We start from the raw sequence: 27,083 nt of genomic DNA, 5'->3' as shown, positions 1-27,083 counted from the left end.
ATATCTGGACTTAGTTCCACACAACAAGGTTTACAAAGTAAGAAGAGCTCTCAGTAGGAAAGAGGAATCCAAATATTTGTCATGAAATAACCACAGCCTGATGTGGAAAGCTTTCACCTGGCATGTGGAAGACCCAGCTCCAAGTCTTTGCTCCTCCTAATGTGAACCAGATGAACAGCTAAATAACTGGGCTATAGTCAAATGACTGACCTATTCACAATTGTGACACCCCCAAACAAACAAACAAAACCAACCCAAAAACATCCTAGAATGAATAACATTTCTTGGTATTTTCCAATTAAAAACTTTCAGAAAAGTGCTGGCTCAAGCTACAAAACTTTGGAAAAGAAATCTATTGGTAAAGGAAGTACAGCAGGTATACCATTCAACTCTTGACAGTAACTCTGACCCAAACGTCAGTGAAATCAATTGAAGAGATCAACACATCATCAGTTTCTTCAGCAACTTAAGCAAATGTTATTTCCCCTTCTTACCTTCACCCTCTTGAAGAGCTTTTTGATCACCTACAGCTTCAGGAACCAACTTAGCATAGGAGTGTTTTTCACTAGAATCAAACTTCATGGTATCAAAGTATACAGACCCATTGGACACATACCTGAAAAGTTAAAGATCATTATATAGCTGACTTTCTACCAAGACTTAACTGAATTTTATCCCAAAAATCACTGTCTTAGACTTCAGTTCTCTAGTGAAACCACATACAGTATGGTACTGCTCAGTATTGTAAAGATGACTAAGTTTTAAGGCCTTACAATAAAGACAAATCATGGAAAGTCAGAATAAAATTGATCAAAGGGAAAACAACTAACATCTTTTGTTAAACTCTTAAGAGGTGAGATGTCAGATAACAGTCCCAAGAGAAGAAAGGTCTACAATACTTCTGGCCCCTTTCAATATTTTGCAATAATGTAATATGAATCATGTTTGTTTCACAGTGCATTTTGTCCTCTTTCACTTTGCTTATTTTGTCCCACTACAGCCATAATAAAAACTCTGACACAAAGGTAAGTTTCAGGACCACCAGGAAAGCTGATAATTCAGTGTAAATAATTTTGAACTGTCCCCCACCCCTTTCTTTTTGAGAAAATTTTAAAATGTAAGTTTAAAGAAAGAACATGCAAGAGAAATTATGGCAGTCTGAACCACAGGTTTGCTTTTTTCACAATAAAAATATGTCCATGTCAAAAAATTGAGGCTATTAACAGAAAGAGAACTCAAAAATTTCAGATAGGAATCTATTATGATACTTAGGAACTTCTAGAGTATTAGCTTGCTTTTTCACCAATATTAGAATATTAGACAATGGCAGAAAAACAGTTCGTGATTACTTTTTATTTTTAACTTATGTTATTTACAATGATTTCTAGCCATCTACTCAAGTATCCACTTTTGAAACCCCTTGCTGAAGGCCAGGAGTCAAACACAGTTCAAGTGAATGGGACTATTTATTTTAATCAATGAGGATTTCACCCTGTAAATTTAATGGTCTAACTTCTATCTTTGTAAGACATCATAGGAAGTATAGAATAGCACATTTTCATCAGGTGAGAAATAAGAGGTCTTTTGCAAAGGAACCTGAAATTTCTCTATTTGATGAATGTGAAGTTTCTTTATTTGATTAAACGTTACTTCTGGAAAAGACTACTATTGCATATAAAAACAGAGAAACAGTTCACAGTTAAGTTGAAAGCAATCATTCTAGCTCTGACACAGTATAAGCGCACAACAAAAGCATCCAGTAGTAAACTTACCCATAACCATTATCCACAATCTTTCTCACAAAATCCACAATTTCTGGCACATATTCGCTAACCCGTGTTAAAACATCTGGAGGTAAAACCTATAGATAAAAAGTAGAATTTTATATGTATATAGAAATATTTATGCATATGCAAATATGCATCAAATATATATATTATACGTTGGTTAAAAATTGGCTCAAAAGCAAGTGACAGTAGAATCTAAGACTCCTATTTCAAGCTTTCTGCCCTGAAACAATGTGCTGTGGCCATTTTTTCCTCAGCCCTTAAGGCAGTGTTAACAACAAACTACTGCAGGAGATGCCAGCTCTTCTGCTTATTGCACTTCTGACAGAACATGCAGTAAGTCCCTCTGATTTGCAGGTAAATAAATAAACCTTCACTGATCTGAACCATTGCACATGACACGGCATTTCAACTGTAACAGACAAATCTGTCCTTGATTGTTATCATCACATAATTTCTTAGTGGCTGAAGACTAAGTAGTCAGTCTAAATGCCGAGGCTGGCAGAGCTCTCTTGTGCAGCTAACAGACTCTATCTCAAACTTCTGGATCATTTTAGAAGCCCATGTTACACCAAGGGGAAGGGATGGAGTGCACTCGTCAAACTTGATCACCAGTTAACTGGCTCTGGTAACATGCACAATGGATTTAAGATTGTTGGGATGGAAACAGAACAGGTGCTGATTTAACAGCTACCTATTCCCGTTAAAGGAAATACTTTATTAATAAGGTTGAAATATGAAGGTTTTGAAAGCTGTTAAGGAGCCGAATTGTATTCTGGGTATTATGAAGCATAGCGCATACACTTTTAGAACAGAAAACAGTTTGTTTACTTACATTGAGTGCTTCCATATCTTTATGAAATTCCCCTTCCCAGAATTTGGGGAGCTTTGAGAATATGGAATTGTCAGTCACCTGACTGCCAAATTTTGTGTCCAACCAGTCAGACAGCAAATCCTTGGCTTCTTCCAACAGTATCTATAAAACAATAATTGTAAGTGCAACTGATCAAAGACTTGCCCCGTTTAAACTCTGGAGAAAGACCTTATTCTGAACAGAAAGGTTTGCTGAAGAAAAAAGACACTTGGCTATGAATACAGAGTAATCCATGCTTCTACCAGATTTTTATCATATTGCCCTTCATAAATATGGATGAAATAAACAGAGGAAGGAAGATAAACTGATAAGCGATATCTGGTTTGATATCAATCACTTAAATAGGCATGTGGAATTTATGCTGTAAACACTGGATGGGACTTGCAGTTATATCACATCATCTGTTCCCCCCATTACGACTGGATAATCCTAACAGAAGCCTTACTGTGGACATTGCTAAAAAGTGTTTGAAAGACTAATTTGAACATCAGCAAGGATACATTTCAGTCTTATATTAAAAGATGACTTTTTTTTACAATAGGATATAGCCCAAAAGGTGTGATTGCTTAGATTTTAGTTGTTTTTAAAATTGTTAGGTCAGTGTACACTTTTATAAAGGCGTTTAATATTAGAATAGCTGGACTTTTTTTAAAAAGATAATTTAGAAAGAGAGTCTTCTCAAGAAAGGAGCACATACCCTATGCTTCCTACAGTAATTATCACAAATAATCTGAAAGATGAAAGTGGAAACCAATTACTAAAAGACAGTAGCTATATTGACTGACTTGGTTACCCGGACAGTACCAAAGCCCAGTAAAGTCAGCAGGATTATTGTCACTAAATGTAATGGTCTTTGGATAAAAATTATCCTGAGCATAATTTTTGGGATGTATTTTCTTCTCTGATCAGAGATGGAAACACTTGTGTAGAAAACTGCCACCAGTACTGGAATGTCATAAACGCATGTTCAGTAATTTATACCGAAACTAATCCATCAACACAAAAAAGCCAAAGAAAAAGTCTAAATATATGCCAGAGAAAAAACTCTGCTGGAAAGGTAAAAATAACTGAGTAGTTATCACAGTGGGAGGGAAAAAAAAAAAGTCATTGATAAAAACAGCATCCAAAAACTATATAGTTGAATTCAAGGATCAATTTGCTGTACTGAATGCAAAGTACGAAAAAGTCCTCATGCACACCATTCCTCTTTTCATGAATAAAAATTTCCGTAATGTTTCCGGGAATTACTATCAGCTAAATATTATTTTTAAAACCCCTAACAATTATAAGCCAAATATAATTTAAAAAGGAGCTCAAACTGACCTCGTGACATCTGTTGATCTCTTCTGCAGGGAGTTTCGCTTCCACAGCTTCTTGTAGAGGGTCAAAAGCAGACTTCACTGCATTTTGAATTCTTTCCAACATTTGCTTTTTATCTGGGTCTGTTGTCTCATTTAATTTAACTGAAAAGAGCTACAATTAAAAAAAAATTAGAAAGCAACTTGCAGTACAGTGGTGCTATGTTCCATACACAATGTATTATCTTAGCCACATAGTACCTTGCTAGTGATGAACAATACATTATGCTACATAAAAAGGTTTGATATCAAACTACTGAAGCATACTCCTCATCAGAAATAAAGGTGAAGTCAAAATAATTTAGTTCACATCCGAATTCAGTTTTTCAGACGGACTTTATAAGTTACTGCATCATCATTACTGTTGTTCAGTAATTTTCATTTTCTATGCAGTTGATCACCTTAATTAGAGAGTTGATTATCACAAATCTAAAAAGAAGAAGCTATAATGTGAAACATAGATTAAATGCTATGCTTAGAGAATATGTCAGACAATGACAGTTGGGCAAAATTGCCAGGCCTCCTATTCCCAGGCCTGTATTCAATTCATTAGACTGATAATCTCTTTATGATCTGTTATTCTAAAAATGGCCAGTGAATCACCTTCCCCCACGTTCAGTCCAGCATACACAATTTATTAAATCCCTAAAGCTTTGGAGACTTTTTGCTCTTTCCAAGGCCATCAATGGTACAGAAGAGAAATCTCACAAGCTTTAAAAGAACATGGACATACAACTGTTTAAAAACTATTTTAAACAGTTATTTTTAAAGTTTGAGTTGTAACACACAAACATCCAAATGCTTTTTGAGCTTTTTCCCCAATACCCCAACAACAATATACACACACTCACAAACAAGTTCTATGGACATACAAATCAGGCATGCCTTTTACGCGGCTAGTTCTTGTCAATTCTAAAACAATGGAAAACCAAAGTGATGTGCAGTTCCAGTAACATTTTGTGTGGTACCAGTTCAATAGAATAACTGAAACAAGCAGAAAGTTTAAGGAGGTAGCAAAGTCAGAGGCATTTTTTAGATGCTTTGCTACATTATTGCATAAGAACCTAAGACACTAGCAGGGATTAAATACCATGCCCACCTCTGAGGCAGTTTTAACATCTTCAAGTAGCTGATCTGGTGCTGATTTGTTCTCTCTATACCGTTCAAAAAGGTAATTTTGTCTTGCTCTCTTGATGATCTACAAAGCAGAAACATGAATATATCTTTGTGAAGCGACATATAGTTATACAAAATACAAATAAAATCTATTATGTACCAAAGGCATTTCAGAATCCCTATAACTTTAACAAACTGCAAGAATTATATGCAGTAATACAAATTAAACACACCATACATAGTTAATCAGCTACCTCAGAGTTAATTAGGTATCCCAACAACAGGCAAATAAATAAGTTATCTTTGTAAAATGCTTAGTCTTCATTATTTATGACAACACTCATTTACATACAAGAATACAGGCTTTGTTGTATAGGAATGCTACAAAACTGAGAAAAATCAATGACTTTGTGTACAAAATGTATGTCTAAGTTAATAAGTGTTAAGATTTATCTTGGCTTATCAAACGGCAATTACATACGACTGACTTCCATGCTCAAAGTACAGTATTTTAGATTGCAATTTAAAAAGACCTTACCTTATCATCAATATCTGTAATATTCATACAATAGAAAATGTCATATTTAAAATAATCCCTCAAGATTCTTCTCAGGATATCAAATGAGATGTATGACCTAAAATCATAAAAGATATAGGGGTGTTTTTAGTGAACACCTCAAACCTATTTCTGTTCTATGCACAAACTACTTTAACCTCAGAGTCAATAATGTTACTGCAGTTTTAATTTTCCCTCATCTACTAGTAAGTTTTTAATCACACAATGACATAATATTGTAACATGCTTTTAATCTTAAATCTCAAGCGTTGAGTCTAACAAGACTATTTTCCAGTAATACACTCATCTAAATAAAGTACCTTTTTCTATTAATATTTTGCTTCCAATAGGCACTGTTATTACCTGTATCAAAACACAGAACTGCAGTACCTGGCATGTCCCATGTGAGAAGCATCATAAACTGTCGGTCCACAGCAATACCACAAGACCTTTTTTCCATTCTGAGGCTGAAATACTTCCTTAATTGAAAGGGAAGGTACAGTGATAAGAAGAAATTGAAGACATGATCTCAGGCCAGTAATACCACATTTGGAGATTAGAACATGAAAACGTGAATTATAATTACAAAAAAAGGAATAGTTATTCCATTCCCAGTTTTACCATAAGAAAAGATCACCACTAGATGTATAATGTAAGAGAGATAACAGGGTGTGGCTGCTTATGTTATCTGCATTCTTATCAATCAAAATATCAGATTACAAAGATTTGGACTAGGCAGGGCATTATTCAAGCTTATTATTCAGTAATAATTCAAGCATTATTCAAGTTTGTTTTGTAAAAGGGAAGATCAGGCTTTCTTTTGCATTGAAAGAGGTTACAGAGTATAATCATTTCACACATACTTGGATACTATGTCCCATATAACATTAGTATTTTTAATATTTCCTCTCTTTCCCAAAGGACCTCCAAACAAGACCATAAGAAGTTTTACCGGTTGATATTACAATAACATAATTGGCGAGACTTTTTTTTTACACAGAAAACATCTAAAGAAAGAAACTGTGATTTTATTCTGTTCACATTGCCTATACTTACGTGTATTACAGTTGAACCCCTGGCTATTTTGCATGATGATAACTTGCAATTGGGAACTATATATTATGCAATATACACACACATACACACACTTGTATATTTATTTTGTGTATTATAACAATTGCCCAGCAAACACACTTGACTGACACAACATCTCTGGCACATGCTTGTTAACATTCCACAAAATACAACCCAGAAACCTGTCTACTGATAGGGTAAACACTGAAGAAACAAACATTTGATGACTTCTCTATTTGTGTTTCTATGGAAATCTCCACTTTTCTTTAATTTAGTCACCTTATTGCGAGTCAGGCTGTTGTAGAGGCAGAGCCTAGAATGTTTTGTCCCTTCAGGGGGAGACCAGGGGGGCTGCACACGCTTACCTTTACCTAGGGGAAAAAATAGTTTAAAGAGAACTGAAAAGACATTTTCCGCAAACAGATTTGCAGTATAACATTTTTCTCCTTATCGCATCATTAAGTTATTTCAAAAGAAAAAAACATATAATTAGACAAAGCAGCTCCAATCCAACTACTTTTATTAGAGCTTCCTACAAAGCCACTGAAAAACAAAGAAAATTATTTCAATCTAGTTTACTTTCTACTCTCTGACTTGCCATTCCTATTAACTTTTGATCCAGGTAACAGGAAGAAAGGGGGTATAAAAGTAAGAGCACGCAATTCAGTTAAAGCATTAACAAGAGCTTTGAAATTTAATAAATTATTAATAAAGTGTTATGGCAGTCCTGGGCTTTCTGCAACGCCACTGATTTCACTGTGACGGCATATCACAGATCTCATACAGAATTTGCAAAAAATCTCCAGAGACCAGGGTTAGTCTCTAGAGCCAATATTGACAGAGTATGTGTACTCAGAGTGATAGGGAGGGGAGACGGAAAGGTTTAGAAAGAACCTCCGCTTTTTATCATACCTTGTTGCTATGTACACAAGGCATTTTTGAACACACTCATTTACCACAAATACGCTCCAATTCAGCAAGAGGCTAAATTTTGCCATTAAAGAGAATAAATAAAACTCAGGGTAATATTAGTGACAATATTCTTGCATTTGTTTTCTTTAAAATTTTTAAGAAGCAACATAGTTGTTAAACTCATGTTTTTTTCGAACAAAAATATGAGTATGCCATCTGTCGAAGAGCTGCAGTTTGCTATGCACAGGGCTGCTTACAGCTGTAATGATGTTAAACTAATTATCACATTAACTAGGAATGAAAGCAAACCAGGAAATTCAAAAATACAGCAAGGTTGCCAGCTTAATACGCACAGCACTGTCTTTAGGAATTCTCATGGTATGCATTTTAACTGCAATTAAAATATTATACAAACTATTTGTTTTGACAATAAAATTGCCTTTCTGATCATGTGTCTCGGGGTGCTCTTCATTAACTCTGTTTCCCTGATATCTTTGTATGAATATTTTGGCTGAAAACCTTCAAGTAACGTAAACATCCATGGTATAAAAAATTTAATCTCTTCCTCATCTTCCTTTTTCGAATAACTGCCTAAATAAGAAAAAAAGATATTAACTGTAGTACTCTGTCTCACAAATGGACTCATTTAATCTCCAGGTTATGGATGCATGAAAATATATGTTTATTCTAAACATTTCATTGTATGAGGTACTTCTGAACAGAATACCTCAAGTTCAAGAGCAGTCTATCCATAACACATACCATATACCAAGGTATGGATTTGTTTACTCTTTGATTTACAAAGATTACGCTGGCATGCCTAATTGCGGCTAACATTTCCCTCAGGGAAGGAAGCCTGTGTGGGTTACTCTAATAAAAGATAAATCTGTAAAGCTTTCTTTACTTACAACCACACTAAACATAAGAAAAATCCCAGATACCGCACCCTAAAGTTCTCAGTTTATGAGTTAGGTGTCACGTTATATCCACTGCAGGGACACCAAGGGCAAAGTAAAAGGCATACTGTTTAATCTGTTCAAATATGTCTCTGCCAGCTATAGTCTTCCCCCTGGTTGAACTGAAGTTCAGTTGCTCTAATCCACCCCTGGAGCTCTCCGATACACCTGAAAAAACACTGATAAAATATCCAAGGTCTAACAAGTATGGCAGATTGACATGTCATTTTTATAGTGAACACTGCAGAACACCATTTCAGGACTTCTGATACATATGCACAGATCATGAAGTTAACAAGACATAACCCTTCAGAAAGAGAGACTTAACATTAAAGATTTCATGGACAGGAAAACAGAAACCTTTTCTCTTATTGCTCCACCCTGATCCATGAAAGTCTGCAGACAAATTGTAGTTAGTGGCATTAAATCTGCTATCAGAGCCAGCAGTACAGCTGACATCCCTTCACTGCTGAAAGGAAACCAATAACCAGCACAAACGCATGCAGGCACACACACATATACAAAATCTACTCGCAGCAGTCTGATTTTAATTGCTGGTCTGCTAGGAATTGAGAACACATATGATGAGAGGTTGTGAGAAGATGGCATTGGAGTAATATTAGTCAACAACCATCAGCAAAAATGACAGACATTATGCATTCATTTGTAGGTATTGCAGGCACTATACAACAGCTCTGTGTTATTATTATTAATTAGTTCATGACTCCCTGAGCAAGGATCTCACTATAAAGCAATTAAGTTAGACTAGCTCATTGGAAAACAACTCAGGAGAGTGATGCAGCTCCCAAAAATGCCAGCACCCATGCTTACACAATGACCTAGATTAACCAGTTAGTATTTCCTCAAATCACCAGCAATGCCTAAATTACCAGGGCTAAAAAAGAACCCCAAACATTCTTTTTTTAAATTCAGAGTTAATAACAATCGTAAGAGGCAGTATTCAGTACTTTATTAGGAATTTGTATATTATACAACAACGACTTAGTTACCCTTGCAGAGGAAAAAAAGTGGACTGAGCAAATCCTGATACTTTAGGGAACAAGCCAAAACCCACATATTCTTTTACAATCCAGCGGCTAGTTTTTTCAAGAAAATACACATAATCGAATTCTGTACACTGAGGAATTTTAAAATCAAAGAAATGTGGAAACAGAGCTTTAACATTCAAATAGGTCAGGATCTATCAATTACGCAGTAACCGTATGCAAGAAGAATTTCATGACTTCGAATACAAGTTGATACGTTAAATTTTAAAGCGTGCAAGAGAGTATGAAAGGGAACTTCTAGGAATTCTCAGCAATAAAAACCAATACAATGTCAGCTAGTCTATAACCTGCCCACCAGTTTCATATTACTCACTTGTTTGAAGTTTACAAGGCTCATTTTTTTCACTGCTGCCATCATAGATTGCTTCTATGTGTCTGTACCACCGGACAACATGGATATACTGGTCCACAGGTGGCCCCGAAAACTTTCTGAATACCTCCACATCTGCATGTGAAAATGTGAACCCCTGGATATAACTACGAGTGCTCAGGTACTCGTTCAAAGCCTTCACCCTGGCTTCCTCTTCACTAATGCTCAGAATAAAACTGTAGCTGGAAGCTGTAAAGAGAGGCACAGGACATTTGGTCAGCATTAAAAGAAGAAGGAAATCCCATGACCAAAATATATCCTTATACTATACATCTCCCCCTCTAAATTAGCTCTGGCAACTGACAAGAAATTTGAGAAAAATATATTTAATACAAGCTACTGAATAACTATATGTTTCCTATTGATAGGATTATGTTCATGCTGTGACAAGTTGTTTGGAGACATCTTTACAAAGAGTAATAAGGACAAAAGCACAGGTCCTTTTCATGAAGAAATATTATCTACTTGAAATTGGCGAAAATTCTTCACACACAGCAAACCTAATCAGTCACTCTTTTCCATGCTGCTAAAACACTCGTACTGCAAATATTTAACATGATTAATTTTATATACTGTGGATAGGCTGTGAATACATCTACTGAAGTTGAGCATATCCTTAAATCTTTGCAGGACTGGTGCCTGCATGCAAGCTCCCAGCATGATGCTCAGTTACTCCTACTCGCTCTAACAACTCAAAACTTAAGCTGTTGCTGTATATTTCCATACTTCTCCTATACCATTTTCTCTCCTCAGACATATGAATAATATTTATAATTACTAAGATTTACACAAACGAACAGAAAGGATATTAGATCATGCTCCTCCCTCACAATTTTTTAATTCTATGATTTAGTTGGTATACAGGCAAAGCAAGTTCAATTATATTTCATCTTTACAAATGCAGGGACAGGGAGGAAGCAGCAGAAGGGTTCTGTGACTTGGTGGGGATGCTCACAGTCACAGCAAGCCCTGTGCAAGTCAGTGGGTACAAACCACTGTGAAGGTTATGGCATCTGGGCTAGCGCTGACATTAGGTAAACGTAGCATTCATATTTTCCTGCAATGATTCAACATTTGTAACTCTGTTCGAGTTCAAAGTACTGTATAAATATTAAGCCGATATCCTGCTTAGGTAGTCAGCCAAGAAGGTAATTTAAGATGTCGTCAAGGTCCTAGAGCAGTAAAGTGAGAGAGGCAGTATGAGAACACCTGTCCCTGCTCCCAAACACCGACAGAGACCACTGCCACAAGTGTTGCTTCTTACAGTAGTATGAACATCTTCTGCACAAGGAGTTCCCAAAGCATTGGAGGTGCTCATAGACCAATGCTCTTGGAAAGGGAAGGATAAAAGTAGATGGGTAAGTGATGGCTAGGAGAGGATGTGAGAAACTGCAGAATTGAAAAGTTTTTCCAAGTATCATCAGTTAAGACTTTATCAGCAGCTCATTTCCTATATGGAAATATAAAATATTCTACAAGAACTCAAGATGACAGGGAAATGGCAGCTAGATACCACGTACGTTTGTGTTTGACTCTTCTGAGTATAAGTGAGATATAGTGGCACACCAGCAGAACTAATAAAAAAGGTCAGTAATTAAAAAAAAAAAACAACCAACCAACCAACAAAAAAAACCCAAAGGTCACAAAAGATATTTAAAATTCATACACAAAAGCAAAGCCAGATTCATGTAAACTCTCAATCCTTCTCAAGGGCTATCCATGTAATTGTTCAGTATAAATAAGGAATAACAAGTAAATAACAGTTCATAACTAGACCTTATGGGCTTGCCTTACCCAGCTGAATGGGATTCAGCTTCGACTCACATAGTTAATTTTACTTACTATAAACTTTTCAGGCTCCTAAATATTTACTGATGTTTATCATCATAGAACTTCATATGTTTATATGCACAAAATAGTTTGAAATAGTTATGTTCATTAACTATGGAAACCCGAGACATAAGTCTTCCCTGAATGTGAATCTTGTGTCCATGAGGAAGAAGGCCAAAAAAAAGGCATTACAGAAATGATCTGTGTAGAAATGAAACTATATCTCAAAGAAAAGATCTTTAGAGATCTATTGCAAGGAAAGCAACACTCCATTTGCAAAGCATTATTAGCATTATTATAACCATTATTCACACACCAGGCTGCTAATGGGAAGCAAGTCAGTGTATCTGAAACAATATAAATGCTTTCCAACCACATCTGTAAACCAATCTAAAAGGGAAGTTGCACAAACTTACACACAAATACAACAAAGATGACAGAACTTGTACAAGCTAATTCTGGTGAGGAGAGATGGCAAATACTGCCTGTGAATGTTGGTACCAGCTCAGCCCTGATAAGCAGAGCAGCCAAAATTACTTTGAACAATCTTGGCACGCACATTAATACTCGAAATTATAAAGTTTGACGTTATGTCTAGGTGCAAGAGCAACAGCAGATTTGAAAGTGTAATACATCAAAGAAACCAGTTAGCCCAGGGAACCTAACAGGAAGATGTCTTTATGCTGAGACTGATCACTGACTCAAACTCAGCCCAAACTCACGTCCACGACTGCACACCACAGCAAGTGCAGTACAGCATGAACACACCTGAGCAGCTGTTGACAGGGTTTCTCAGGGAGCAGCAGCAGCTGAGCCACAGCAGACTTGAGCTCCCAGCAGACTCACTGTACCAATATGAGTTTCCCACATTGGTTTCACAGGCTGTGCTGAGCTCCAAACTTCCTTTTCTAGACTGATGGCTAAACCATGATAGCTAGCTTAAAGCTAGCACAGGTGTGTTCTACTCTCTGCTGCAGTCAGATGCAGAGATAGAAGCCAATTTGCTGTGTTTGAGAGAGTACTGAGCGATGAGTGCAATTCTGAAACATCTCTGAGCATCCTACTTCAGTACATACAGGACAAAATCATTCTCACTTCTGGCATTCTTGTGAGTAGATCCAAACTGGACTGAACTAACAAAACAAAAGCTCTTCTCCTGAAGCACAGGGTGCTCTCCTGGGAAGAAAGAATAACAACGCTGTATCCTTTGGAAGGTGGTATACCAGAGGACCATTTCTTTTCAAGCAAAAGAAATCAGTCAAAACTATCTTTATATAAAAGTCTCTTCCAATTTAATTTCTATCACTACTAAAAACAAAAGTAGCAAACCTACAGAATCTTGTTTTTCTGTGATTTATATCCTGCATCCTCAGTTCCCCCCCACTCAGTGTCTCGCAATGCCTTCAATTCATCACACACTCCCACTACAATATTTCCTGGTACCTCCTAAGTGCTTCACCCCCTCTCCCCATATGCTTCAGTATCCCCATCCTCTCGTACAGCTCCAACCCATCTTGGCTCAGTCTGCCAAATGTGTGCAAGAGGCAGCCCACTGTCAAATGTAATTAATACCAATCAATGGATTCAAAAACTATTGAGGGAGAAGGGCCAATGGACACAAATAGGTCTGAGCTGCTTTACCTTTTTTGCTTTAGCAAACCAGGCTAATAAACAGCCCTTCTCTCTGACTGCAATTTTTTGCCCCTCCCAAAACAAGAATTACAGTTGCTACTACTCAGTTGCATTACGAAGTGTCTTCTTGACAACAGAAACGCAGGAGTATTACAGAGCTGTTGCATAACACTGAATGTTAACTCATGTGAATGGAATGATCTGTAGACATCAAATCACATCACTCAAGAGCAACTCCGTTCAGAAAATAAGCATGAAGCACAAGTATTGGAAAGGTAGCAAAATAACCTTGAAAAATCATAAGAATGAATGTTAATAATGTAACACTCCCCTTGCATTAAAAAGTTGTTTCAAAAAAATTCCTCTGTAGACATTTGTACAGTTCTTATACAATAATTGCCGGTGTACGATCTCTTTGGGTGATATAATTGTCACACATTCTTCTTTCCATACACGGAGTGCTTTGGAGACTACTTAAGGACACTGGGAATTTGTCTGCAAGACTGCAGCAACACACAGACTCAAAGCCATAAGATTGCTTCTACATTTTATTTGCACATAAAATACCTTTTCAAGTTTGATCAAGATGTGTAATCCACACACTATCAAATTTGATGAAAATATTTCACTTTTATTAACTTGAAAATGAAAACCTCTGCTCCTTGAAGGTGTTGACAGAAAAGTAAACACAGAAAAGCCATAAAGTAGGCAGTAAGCTAGCTGACGCAAAAACAGGGAGTTACTTTGCTTCAGGGAAAAATTAGGTTTCCTGGGCTTCCCTGAACCTGCTAACCTTGTCAGTCATAATTAGATGACAGCTGAAATGTTCTGGGATTTCTGCAGAGGCATTCTCTGAGAAGAAATCTTAGACGTTTCTGAATATTTCAAAATGACATTTCTCTTCCAACTTGGCTTTCACAGATTTAAAACAACTCATAAAAGATAAGTGTAACATGCCTCATTATTAATATGGCTCCAAATTGGCCATTTATCATTCAGGCTAGCCACTCTAGTAGCTTTGGAAAGAAGTCCAACTATGTGCTCAGCCAAGACAAATTATCCTTTTCCATAAAAATTTCAGAAGAACTGAACCAATGCAGCTATCTCATCTGTGCAAGACACAGCACACACAGTGAGACAGAGAGATGAAGGACTTTTCAAGACTCACACATGAGGATCAAGAGGCTTTTAGCACAGCAGGGATTTTTAAGATGGGAGTATCCCACCAAGGAAGAACTTGTCAGTCCTATTCACTTTAGCCCTAGGAGTTCCACTTTTCCTGAACTGAAACTAAATGTAACAATCACAACTTAAGTAAAAAGCAAATACTATTTGCCCATTAATAAACTTAACTAAAAAGTTTCTTGAAGTGCTCCTGAACTGAGCCTTTGGTGGGGGTTTCCCCCCCTAACTTAACTAAGATACTGAAAACACATCGGAAAAAAACGGTCCCATGACAAGGATAAATGTTTCTGGACTCCCTGACAGAGGAACATTACTTGTGATAAACAAAGAAAAGAAGTAACTTTCGGTAACAAAGAAAAATGGGGAAATCTTTGGATCTACAGGTCCTTAACTGGAATGACAGAAATTTCCAATCCCTTACATACCATAATGGTATTTCATACTTGTATGACTGGTATTCCAAGTTGCCATTTGCTACAGTAGTGTCAAAAATTATAGGACTACCCTGGCCCTCCTTCCATATGGAAGAGCGTAGTATAACCCATCATTAAAACACGACCACAAAAAAAAGTCCAGAAAAGTCAAAATTTCAGACATGAGTTCAGGAGTGAACACAGATGACTAGGAAAGACGGTAAGGGAGACAGAGGCAGGCGAAAGACAGCAGACAATGCGGTGATTGATAAGCACACAACTGACTAAGCGGTCTGGCAGCCACCTAACATCTCTTCAAACCCATCACGCTGGAGAACAGCTGTTTGCAAACTTCAGTACTGAGAAGCTCCGAGTTTTTTCCACAAATCACCATGTGTCATCATTAACCTTTACATTAGAGGCAGGGCACGATGTGGATCACCTCCCATGGTCTTGCAAGGCACCAGAGGTCCTCCGATCCATAGGCACCAGTGTGAGAGGTGCAACCGGCACCTATAGATCCACGCTTCCCACTGCTCTGTACGCATACAGACCCAGGCACACGCTACGCTTCGAACTCCTCGCTCCTGACACCCTGAAGTGGCATCAGGAGCTGCTTATGTGTCACCCACCACCGAGGGACACGGGTGACCTCCCCAGGGGCACGCACCCCCACGTCGTGATGGCTGCCTGCCTCCCACCTCAGGGGCCTGCGGCGGCGGGGTCTCCCCCAACGCACCCCCGTTGGGGGGGGACCCCGCCGCCGCAGGCCCCGAAGGACGCGCTGAGGAGGCCGCCAGGGCGACGCCCCAACGCCCCCCAGCCGCCATTTCCCGCCCCGACGCCTCAGCCGCCGTGACAGGGCAGTGGGTCGGCGGTTCCCCCTCGCTCCCCGCTCCGCCTGACGTCATGGCGCCTACCTGACACCGTGACAGCGGCGGAGCCGTGACACCAACCCCCGCCAAGCCGTGACAAGCCCGGAGGACCCCTCGCCTCGCCTCGCCGGGCCTCCGCGACGCCGGTCGCTGACCTACCCTGCTCGGCGGCGGCCGCTGCCATCCTGCTGCCTCCTCCCCTCGCTCGCGAGCTGATGCAACAGCGTGCCCGGAAGCGTCGCCCCGCCCCGCCCCGCCCGCCTCTACGCTATTTCCGACGGGCTCCCCGCGTCACCACGGCAACAGGGGAAGCACCGCCCACACCGCCTTCCCGCCAAGCGGGCGGCCGCTGGGCGGTCGTCGCGCGGCCGGGCTCTCCTCAGGAGCCGCCGTTGTGTCGCAGGGGTTCACCGCAGCCGGGCGGCTACAAAAACTGACCGGGAACGGGCTCCCCTGACATCACCTCCCACCCTCGGGCAAGAAAGTCCACGAGTCAACCCCAGCTTCTGGCGCAACCGGGCTTTTATTGCTGTGCTTCAAACTTAACGGTTCTGATCATACCAATACAAAACAAAACACAATCGTTTCTGAAACCAAAGCACTGCAATCCTCTCAAAACCAGCAGCAGCCTCTTCATTCCCACTGCCCAGGTTCAAACAGCACGGTCCTGCCTCACATGAAGGGAAGCGCCAGCTGGCGTCCGGCACCCGAGTTCAATATCATACAACTCAAAAGACCTTAGTGAACATCACAACTGGAGTCCGTGTTAACACCGACGGGGTTAAATCACTTCCAGCTCCCCGCGTGAAGGTGAGGAGGATATCAAGTCCATGCCATCACTTTTACGAGCAGTTTGTTGATGTCCTCATTTACAGGAGGTTTGTAAACATATATATGTACACAGGAGCATTTTTGAAGTTCATGGTAAACATTAATCTGTAGCTTCTAATTTACTTATAATGTTATTACTTTTTAAAGTGTTCAATACGTTATCATAAGCCTTGGTATCGAGACACCTTAACTCATCCAGTAACTTAATAATACATTGTTTCTCTCCCAGTGTGTTTTTCCACATGAGAAGCATCTGATAAAATTGCTCTTCTATATCATTAGGAAAGTCATAAATAATTTTAACAATATCATTTTCCTGCAGATGAGTTCTCATAAGCCGCTTCCATTTTTTCGGTGGTACTTCATTTATAAAGGCCCCAAAGCTATCTCTCAGTTCTGAAAGAAAAAAAACCACACAACACACATCAGCTTAGGTTTTAAAATACAGATTTTTTTCATAGCTAACGCACATGCTTTCCCATTAATTTTCAGCCAATACATGCACAGACCAAACAGCAGCAGCAAGACCAGAATTGGCACCTCAGAAGCAGTAGGACAAATAGGTTTCCTACTGAGTAATCTTGAAAGAAGCTAAAGGTATCAGTCTATGTATCTCAAAAGTAGTCTCTTAAGATGAGACACCATTCAGTAAAGGTGGTTTTGAAGAAGGTTTCATTGGCCTGCATGTCTTCACTTAAGCTTTATAGGGCTACTCAACAGTAGGCTTTAACCACTTCAGTATGCTACTGGAACAGGTTTGCCACGCCAAGACCAGCATGAGCAAAAATCATTGCTTGGACATCCAGCACATCAACTTGCTGGGTACAGATAGATGTATGGGGATGCGATGCGGTCTTCCATCTGAGCGGACATTTGACAGAAAGATCTCCTGCTCTGACCTACACCTCACCCATTAAGGCAGCATACACTGCTGCAATGCAGACTTGTTTAAAACATACAAAAAAATTTTGTACCACTCTTAAAAGTGTGACTGCACTGTACTCCTGTGCAGAAAAGCCATGCTTTAAAGTACAATAGTTCGCCACAGGGATTACAGCTTCTGTCAAATGTAGTAATAATCCTGTTTCAGCATATTTTACAATAAACTGAAAGCCTTATAGCTCTAAGCAACATTCATTAGCCTCTCTACACTATTCCTTAAGTAGACTAAAGTCATCAGAAAAAAACAAACTCCAAGTACTGCCAATTCATGGAATATTTACCTTTTTGAGAGAGATCTTTAACAATTATTCGACACTTTGGTTCTCGTACCTGTAATACAAAATTAGACTGTTACTCCAACATAGCAGAGTGCTTCACTCATGATTATTCCTGAGCTACTTGATAGCTCGCTTCCACAGCACACAGGCCAACAAGGGGGAGGAGGGGGCAGATTTCACAGTACAGCTGAAGGTATTTGAGTAAAGAAAATTGCAGGCTGAAACAGCCATGCTACTAGCGCTGAAGTGAGGCAACAAGGTAACACATTTGTTGCTATTGCAAAAGAATAGCTTCTGTGTAAATATTGAACAGGGAGATGAGAGAGACAGAGCAGATTAAATGAGGGACTGAAGTTTGCTTTCCCAAGATATCGCTTCCCATACTTCTATTACGTCTTTAAGACAAAGCCTCCTCTTCCCTATTGTTCTGCCTGAAAGCAGCATCTATCGCTCAAGGAATAGTTAAGACCTCAACTGAAATTACACGTGTATCAGAGAAAATGCAATGATAATTTCACACACACACACACTTACCATATGATTTGCTGGCATCCTACCACTTGGTATGCTAGACGGGGCATTCTGATGAAAAGCATGATTCTGCCCAGTTTTTGCTGGTAGTGAAGACTCAGCGATCCTCCTCCAGCACCTTTTCATGTGGCGCCTCCAACCCCTGCACAGGACGGTGCCCCGTTCAGAAAGCGCAACACACTCTTTCTCTGGTGATGTGTCTTCCAAGTTAATGCTGGTTTGTGCTTGGCCCTCTGGGCTCTCACCGGAGTTCTCACCCTCTGGGTTGGCTGCGTTATTTGCAGGTGTCTCCACTTCTGGTAAAATGAGGCTTTCAGTACTGCCCTCAGACTCCTGTAAAGAATAAGAACATATTTTAAGAGATGTTTCATAGGTAGGCCTTCAAGGACAGTCTGGAGGAAGAAAATAGAATACTTGAAGCCACCAGATGTCAGAGAAATAATAGAAGAGCTGCTAATTTGGCAAAGTTACAAACATGTAAAATTTACAGCCTTTATAGACTTGGATTTCAAATGGCTTCAGAGTGTAAACTCTCCGCTTTGCTGGCTGTTCTGCTCTCACTGGACTGTGGGGTAAGGCTCACAGGCTACCTCCACAACAAACGCAGGAAACTTTTCCTAATGCTTTCACTGGCGTGCATTGCTGCTTGCTCGTCTCTAGGCATGGAAGGTATGCAACCCCTCCTGAGGCAGGAGGAAATTAAATTGCCTTGCTGCACCTGAGCTGACCTAACAGCAACAGGGGCCTCAAGCCTATCTTTGTATCAAGGCTGATGCTGTCAGTGCTTTTGCCGAGCTGATAATAGCCTATCAACTCCATGTAAGTGTGCTAGCTTGGGCTTTTTTTGGCTTGATTAGTTTTTCCGGCCGATTCACAAACCAGAATCAGCTGAAAGAAGCCAGCGAGCACCAATGCACATTGCATAGCTTTTGTGAGGGGATAAAGAGAAAAGCAAGTGAGGAGGGCTGCGTTGTTTTTAGCATTGTCAATACATTAAACAAGCACATACCAGGGAGCATAGCTCCAACTCATCAAGAACAGTACAAGTACAAAGCAGACCAGCATCTATCTAGCATATCAGCTAGTGCTAAAACTGGAATGCTTTAGGATTTATTTTTTTTTTTAAGGTGGAAAATGAGGGAGAGGAGCAACTGTTTTTCCAATGAGACTTGTGTTTGTTAAGGTACAGTTCCCCCATGAGCGTAAGCCAGTGCGATTTCTGCTTGCACAAGGTCAGTGACCCATGTGTGACACCAGCAAGTGACCAACATCTGTAAGCAGGGATGTGAGGGGGACCACCCCACGCATCACACACATAGTTGCACATCATCCTCACTGAATCCACTTTCTGTTTAAGGGTGCAAACAGGTTAAACAAGTTGATCCTATTTATACAGAATAGTTCTTAAATAGGTAGCTGAGCAACAGAAGGTACACAGCATGGCTGACTAATAGCTGCTGCTCTATTTTTGAATGAAATAAAAGTATCAGCAGTATTTTTTTTTTTTTTTACAGCAGTATAAATTCACTGGTACTTTGGAAAGGACAGCATGTTGGTGCCAAAACGCCTGGTCGCAGGACCGCATCAGTGTAACTCTCCTTAGCAAATAAGGTTTTTGTTACAGTAGTGTGAACACTTGACGTGTGCAGACATCGCAACTCAAGTCTGTGACAGCTCTTACATCAGACCTAAGCGTCACCACACGCCAATTTGTGATTGCACTATTCTACTACCATTTTATTCAAACTAAAGAGATATTTGCCTATTCCTATGCTACAGCATTTTGACCAGGTTCTCTGTCATGTTTCTTCATCAGCTTCTACGAATAGACGAAGTGCTGCGAATCTGTCCAGGGCGTGAGGGGAGACACAACCCAACAAAAACCCATGGGTGATTCACATATTTGAGCCACTTATGGACCTTAAAAAAGAGAAGAGTTTAAGGTGATGTTTTTAACAGATCTTTCACTTCTGTTTCTTCAGTCTTCAAGTATGCGTGACATAATTAAGACGCATTTAATTACTTGAAATGTCTAATAGTAAGATTAGACAAGAGCTCACACACCATGTGAGTAATGCATGCATTGGGTGGGGGACAAGAAAGGCAGCAGGGAGAAGAAGGTGCTGTACACATGCTACGAGAGGAATCTGAATGCTTTTCTTAGATCCTCATCAAGACAAACATTTGTTTTACAGTTTGGTGTTACACATCATTAACTCTACTAGTGAAGACTGAGATCATTTTTGCCTCACTGTGTTGTTAGGAGTGTAGCTTCTAAACAGAGAAGTTAAAACTAGACTAGCTAAATACAAGCTAGTCTTGTATTTATCTTGCAAAACGCTAGACTAGCAACAATCTTTTTAGACTGAAACAGTAAGGCTCTGAAATAGTGTTTGACTACAGGAGACCAGGGTGAACCTAGCTTTAAAGTGGAACATATGCCAGCAGCCAGCCTGAGCTTGGTAAACCCTTTTCAGGGATGTCCTTCTGAAATGGTATGCTCTGAGCCCTGAACTCCTTGTCTTATGGGACTGTCTAGGACCAAGACGTTAGACTGCCAGGTCCTGGTCTGTAGGTTGTGACACGAGCCCAAAGGCAGGAAGACTCAGTCACTTTGCTGGATCAAGAGAAGTAAGTCTTATGAAAATGTTGTAGTCAAAATGCAAGGAAAGCTAGACCACCACCATGTAAGGAAGCAATATCTGACATTGTCTGGGGAATACATGCATGAAGCGGCAAAGAACTAATTCGATCAAGGCATCACTTGGAGAAAGTTTGAAGTGAAAGCTTGCACTTAGCCTAATTTTTTTCCACTTTCAAAACATGCTGGCCACAGACTCTGGAATGTTTCCACAGGAAGTACTGGAAAGGCCAACTGCATTGGACACATGCAGCTAATGAATGCATCAGGCCCTTGCTAACATCTGGCCCTGTATGAATCACAAACTTGTTGCATCACAGGAACGCATCCTACCAGAGGTCTACAGCGAGACAAAAACTGAGAGCTGTGTATCAGGTACAATTAAGCTGCACAAAACTGAGATGAAACACTTGATCCATCATATACTTACCAGACCTTTCTCTGCATCTTTGTCAGTTGAAGCAGCTGTAAAACAAGATAAGTGTCTAAGAAACTTTCAGGAATTGCAGCAACTTAAACATAGCTGAATTCACACAAGATTTATATGCAGTAGACACATTCGTAACACAAATGAAAGCTCCAATACAAGCCATTTAGTTTCCTCGACCTGTTATACATTTCATGAGAGCTCTTCCCTTAGCATCCAGCAACAGCACAAACCCTGTGCCTTCATACAGGGGATGAAGAGTCCCACTTTGTAAAATACAGACTGCAAGATGCAGTTTGGCTTTTAAGCCACTCTTTCAGCCCCCACCCCTCTAGCTTATGCTTCTTAGCACTTTTATGGGCTATTGCAATACAAAGAAAAGGCAGAAATTGTCTTTACTGCAATACAATCAGTAAGACATGATTTGAACAAAGTTAACATTCAAAATTCAGAATAGTTTTCAACATTGTTCTAACTAAAGTAGTTGCAAAACACTTTAATATGCAGTAGTGGAAAGAAAAGTTTCTCAGGAAAACATCTCAATTTCCACTAAAAAAATAAAATTAATTCTTACAGGACTTATAACCTAACATTCGTGTTAAGAGGCTCAGATGATGAAAGGAAAACAATTTGTAGAAGAAATCTCCACAGCCAAACACAGTGAATGAAAGCAGTTAATTATCTAGTTAGTTGCTACTTCTTGCCCCATAAGTCTGAGCTCACACACAGATTTTTCCTCATTCTTTGCCAATACAATGCAAGTAGATAGGAAGAGTCCTTTTAAGGACATTACACTAATCTTGCTTTGAAGCAAAGGCATCTGTCAGCAAAGGAAGAAAGCTCATAGTTAAAGTTTATGCATTTTATTTACTGAACAAGACTAGTCTCCATTATACAGAAGTTACTTAATTGAATGACATACTAAACGAGCTAGAGCTTAAACAGGTCGCCTATAAAGTAACACAAAAACCAGGGATAGCCTTAGTGCATGCTTTGCCTAGTTCTGGGAAGTTTATGGATAGTAATCAAGCAGTTACCTTTGTCACTCTTCAGCTTTCTACATACAAAGAACAGCACCAAACCACCAACAACAACCACCAAAATAATCACGATAACACAAACAATAGCCGTGCTTCCTGTGAAGGAGAAAGGAATAAAATTAGTGCTGAAGCAGTCCCCAAACAAGATATTCTGAAGTGCAAGTCTTCCCTGCTGTCCTAGAGAACAACCTAAGCTCAGCAGTCGTACAATGACCCAGCTAGCTTGTCCTGGAAAAGGCACTGGGACTATCAGCTGACCTGAACATGCAAGTCCTCATTCGCACTGCACATCATTATCCCAAAGGCAGCAGGGGATTCCGTACATAGCTGCAATACAACTTCTACAAGGCTTTCTGAAGAGATATTTAAGAGAACAGGGAAACAAGTACGCAAAAGATAGCAGCGAGCTTCAGGCGCTGTAGTGTTGGTAGTGTCGGTTCCTTCTTTCTCTAGTCTGGCAGAAGCTATCTAACAGCAGAAGAGAAAGCCACTCCATATGCAGCTCCTCAGACATAGAAAACATGAAAGAAATCTTTGCACTGTCCATAACTTTCAACAGCATCACTGTTGCAACTTTGAAAACCCTGGCAATACATGTAGTTTTTCACTGAGTGAAATTTAAGATGGTTTGTCACTCCAAGCCCTTTGAGAACTTGTCTCTAGCAAGTAATTCCCAGATCAAAATACAGAAGCTCTGAAACACGTTACAGTAGTTCAAACCACTGTTTAACAGGCTGCTCTGGTGTTATTAGCCTCAAGCCACAGACCAAGCTGATTTGTATTTGTGTACCAGACCTTGATCAGGTAAGCCACATCCTAGGTCCATAGTAGCGTTGCAATTCTGCACAATTTCTTTCCCTTCTGGACACCTGAAGTGGATGGCAACACAGGATTGTATCAACATTCCCAGAGCAATATGCAGCTCTGCCCAGGCCTGTTTTTTTTTTTCGGGCAGAGCTTAGAGACATGAACAGAACATGCATAAACAGATAACTTTGTTAGAAGTGCACCTTTCAACAGCCCAAGATAATACTACAAGATTAAATAGAAGCAAAGCAGATAAAGCTCATGTATGTTAGCCTCTAAGTGGCAGGGGAAAAAAAAAACCCACCGAGTAGATGCATTATTCATGCACAGGTAGTTTCCTTCAACAGGTGGTTCTACCTCTCGAAATTTTGGACTGGCTGCTACAAAGCTCATTCAAGTGTGTATGTGGGGAAGTACTAATCTGAAGACAAGAAAAGTGTAAGCTTACAGCCATAAGCAACAAGCACAATACCGAAATCCGTATCTTTCTAGGTCTCAGCCTCACGTATTTTGACACCTAAAATTTAAATGCATGAATAATGCCATTTGGTTTCAGGGCAATTATTTACAGCTTAATAACATGTGTTAGGTATTGGCACAGATTGGGCCACAGCTCTAATGGTCCCTAGAAGGAAAATAGTCACTTATATTCGTTATCAAACTTACATTGTACTGCATCTCTGACATATTTCACAGCCCTCAACAGGGCAGAAATACCCTTGTTTGCATTGGCATTCAGTATCATGCATCAGAGTACAGGGTCTCAAAGTTATCTGATCTAAAAATAAAATATAAATTACAAAATAAATATAAAAGTTGTGACTCTCTAACTGCGCAAAAATTATACTCAGGCCACAAACTTATTTATAAGTTCAATATTCTCAATGACTGGAATTGCAAAAACCCAGAGGACCAGGCTTTCCGCATTAAAAAAAGGGGAAAAGGGTTAAGGTTTCATCAAAATTGTGCTTGGTACCCTCTTTGCACTGCCTGCACGGCAAGCATTCTTCCAAGCCGTTCTCATGGGCGGTATAACCCTCTCCTTCGATGCAAGGGATGCACCTTCCTCTCAAATGCGAAGCGCTGCAGTGCTGAGCAACGTAAGTACCTGTGGAAGAGGAGAACCGGCAGCGGCAGCAGTCTCAAGGGGTCATTTAACAGGCAGAGGATTATAACAGGATGTTACAACGCAAAGCCGTTTCTGGTGAAAGTTCAACCTCTCCTTGCAAGTGAGCGGTACACCACATGAACTGAGCAGCACAGCTGCATCAGGAGGCACGTTCGCAGCTTGCCACTCAGGCAGGGAGGGGTGGCAAACGAGGCATCCAGCCAGGCCTCTGCTGGGACACACCGGGGACGATGATGACTCACAGTGGAGTCAGTCCTCTGAAGGAGCATGGCAGGCACAGGGAGAATTGCTTGTAGAAACCTCTCTTCTCCTTTGTCTGAATTATCCTCAAATACACCTAATAACCCTCCCTTTCTACCTAAGGGCAGGATGCTTCTTGGCACAAAGCTTGTTAACTATGCACACATTGAGCAAGGAGGGGAGAACAAAGTCAAATCAAAGTTTTACCTCCAGATACAGAAACATCAGAATTCCCCTACGTCTGGTCTTTGTGCTAACTAGCTTTTTTTTTTTTAAAAAAAAACAAAGAAAAAAAAAACACAAAGCCAAACACACAACACCCAACTTCGAACACTTCATCCTCAACCGTGGGCCAGAGGTTTCCTGGCTTGCTGCCAAGCATATCTCCCAGTCATCGCCTATTGCGCAAGGGGCTTCAAAATGGAGTCCGGCCTTAACAGCACCAAGAAGCCACCACAGCTCCAACTGGGCTTATACTTTCACCGGATGAAGTGTAAAAAAAACCAACAGTGATGCAGTCATCTCCATGGGGAAAAAAAACACGGCCATCATCAGCTGTAACTGCCTGAAGTCTTACCTGCTGGACAAGACAGGCAGCAGAGACCTTCATTTAAGTATTCTCCCTCCCTGCAGTCCTCTGCTCTGGTTCCAGCCATTATCAGCAGCATAACCTACAGCAGAGACAAACAGGTGTTTGAGTGATTCATCCTCCCAGGACACGATAACCATCTCGGGGAGACGTTCCTGTAAAGACTTGAAAACACATTCAGAAGTTTATGGGAAACCACAAAGGAAACCCAAACTAATTTCTGCTAAGTGTGCCGCTCACAGCGGTAACTACATTCACAAGGCTGGGGTTAGAGCAGCACCATGTAGCGGCTGATGGGCTTTAGGCAACCATTGCCCCACATCCCCACCTCCATTTTAAACTTCTATTCTCTTTTTACTAATTCACTGCAATTGAACTTCAGAGGCTGAGGCTTCAGCCTTGTGCAAAGGATGCGCTTCTCCCTCCTCCAGTCTTTTTAATTCAGGAGGGTCAGTATTAGTCGTCCTCCAGCAAAATGGAGGAAACGCCCCAAAGATCCCATCCAACATTTCTCGCTGGCTCTGTAATCTTTACCAGAAAGCAAGGAGTTGAGTCATTAACAAAAATAACTTACTGTAGCCACAGGAGTACTTCCATCAGGAACCCGGTGGTGGATTTTTTGGGGTTTTCTTTTAAAGCCGCCTGCGGGATGCGCACCCCGAGCGGGGCGCCCGGCGGCGAGGAGGCGCTGCCCAACCTCCCGGCGCGGGAGGCCGGGTGCTGCGCAAGGAGAGGGGCGGGGAGCTTCCGTGCCGCGGGCGCCGGGCCACCGCCGTACATCCCTCGCTTAGCGCACACGCGAGAGAAAGCGGCGAAGCAGAGGCAAGAGGAGGGGAAGGGACGGCCGCGGAGCGCCCCGTCGGTAATTGCCATCTGCGGCCAATTTCTAAACTGAAACCGAGAGCCCCCGCTCCCCGGCTCCCGCAGCTCCGCTCTTTCAACTCTCTCCCCGGGGGACTGAAAGTCTTCCCCATAATCGCGCAGTTTAGAAAACCACCAATTTCACAATCAGATAACGTGAGGACTAGTAAAGAGCTCACTCCTGACTTGTAATTTGCTTTTTCCCGAGGAGAGAAGGAAGGGCGGCAGCGGCTGCGCCAGGGCGAAGCGCCACCTGCCCCCCCCCCCCCCCCGCTCAGGAGGCTCCCCGCAACCCGGGGCCGAGTCTGGCGCTGGGTTTACCCCCACGGCAGCTGCGCTTCCTTATCCTTTTCAGGTTTAGGAGAGCTGCGTTAACTCGGGATTCCCGAAACTTCAGGCAACACTAAGTAAAAGTTAAGTTAAGTTACTAAAGTCTCGTGAGGAAGAGGAAGGTAGAAAACCCCACAAGGCTCCTCCACGCTGGACTTGAAGGAAGTTGTTTGGTTCCCCCCCCCCCCAAAAGGAGGGATTTGTCGCGGCGAGCAGGTGGCGGACGAGCCCCGGCCCGAGATTCCACCCGCCCCGCCCCGCCCCGGCCCGGCCCGGCCCGGCACTCACCAGCAGCCCCGCCAGCGCTCCGGCTGCCATAGCAGCTCCCGGCACGGCTCCACTGCACGCTCCGCTCCCCTCGGCCCAACTCCGCGGCGCTGCCACCGCCCCTTTATCCGCCCCCGGGGCGGGCCGCGGCCGCCCCCCGCCCCC

General features: G+C 41.0%; 2 protein-coding genes across 6 annotated transcripts in view; both read right to left on the bottom strand.

Moving 5' to 3' along the window:
- The window catches only part of CARS1 (cysteinyl-tRNA synthetase 1), a 35,211-nt gene extending 18,971 nt beyond the window's left edge, over positions 1 to 16,240 (bottom strand). The window contains exons 1-10 of one of the 4 annotated variants that reach the window (XM_087745741.1): positions 16,165 to 16,235; positions 10,014 to 10,259; positions 7,045 to 7,136; positions 6,082 to 6,170; positions 5,674 to 5,770; positions 5,119 to 5,217; positions 3,985 to 4,134; positions 2,623 to 2,763; positions 1,773 to 1,861; positions 495 to 616 (exon numbers count right to left, since the gene is read on the bottom strand). In XM_087745741.1, the coding sequence (XP_087601867.1) occupies positions 495 to 616; positions 1,773 to 1,861; positions 2,623 to 2,763; positions 3,985 to 4,134; positions 5,119 to 5,217; positions 5,674 to 5,770; positions 6,082 to 6,170; positions 7,045 to 7,136; positions 10,014 to 10,259; positions 16,165 to 16,189 (1,150 nt within the window). In that variant the 5' untranslated portion in view covers positions 16,190 to 16,235. Of the gene's footprint in view, positions 1 to 494; positions 617 to 1,772; positions 1,862 to 2,622; positions 2,764 to 3,984; positions 4,135 to 5,118; positions 5,218 to 5,673; positions 5,771 to 6,081; positions 6,171 to 7,044; positions 7,137 to 10,013; positions 10,260 to 16,050 lie in introns of all 4 variants that reach the window. The other 3 variants (XM_087745743.1, XM_087745742.1, XM_087745744.1) reach the window with 3 other exon arrangements.
- A 269-nt stretch (positions 16,241 to 16,509) lies between these two features.
- Positions 16,510 to 27,083, bottom strand: LOC104010830 (uncharacterized). Of its 2 annotated transcripts, none has more exons than XM_087745739.1 (10): positions 26,940 to 27,083; positions 25,449 to 25,542; positions 24,479 to 24,610; positions 24,169 to 24,280; positions 23,491 to 23,564; positions 22,693 to 22,791; positions 21,659 to 21,693; positions 18,591 to 18,920; positions 18,060 to 18,108; positions 16,510 to 17,232 (listed from the first exon to the last, which is right to left on the bottom strand). In XM_087745739.1, exons 1-10 carry the CDS (start codon positions 26,967 to 26,969, stop codon positions 16,937 to 16,939), a joined length of 1,251 nt encoding a protein of 416 aa, XP_087601865.1. In that variant the 5' UTR covers positions 26,970 to 27,083; the 3' UTR covers positions 16,510 to 16,936. The 2 variants fall into 2 exon arrangements, with proteins under 2 accessions (XP_087601865.1, XP_087601866.1); XM_087745740.1 differs by lacking the exon at positions 26,940 to 27,083 and adding an exon at positions 26,035 to 26,552.

Source organism: Nipponia nippon, unplaced genomic scaffold, assembly GCF_047370975.1.
Source record: "Nipponia nippon isolate SJK-2023a ecotype South Korea unplaced genomic scaffold, ASM4737097v1 scaffold_10, whole genome shotgun sequence".
Lineage (NCBI taxonomy): Eukaryota > Metazoa > Chordata > Aves > Pelecaniformes > Threskiornithidae > Nipponia > Nipponia nippon.
Note: the sequence above shows the minus strand (reverse complement) of the source record. Positions and strands in the feature narration are given on the sequence as shown.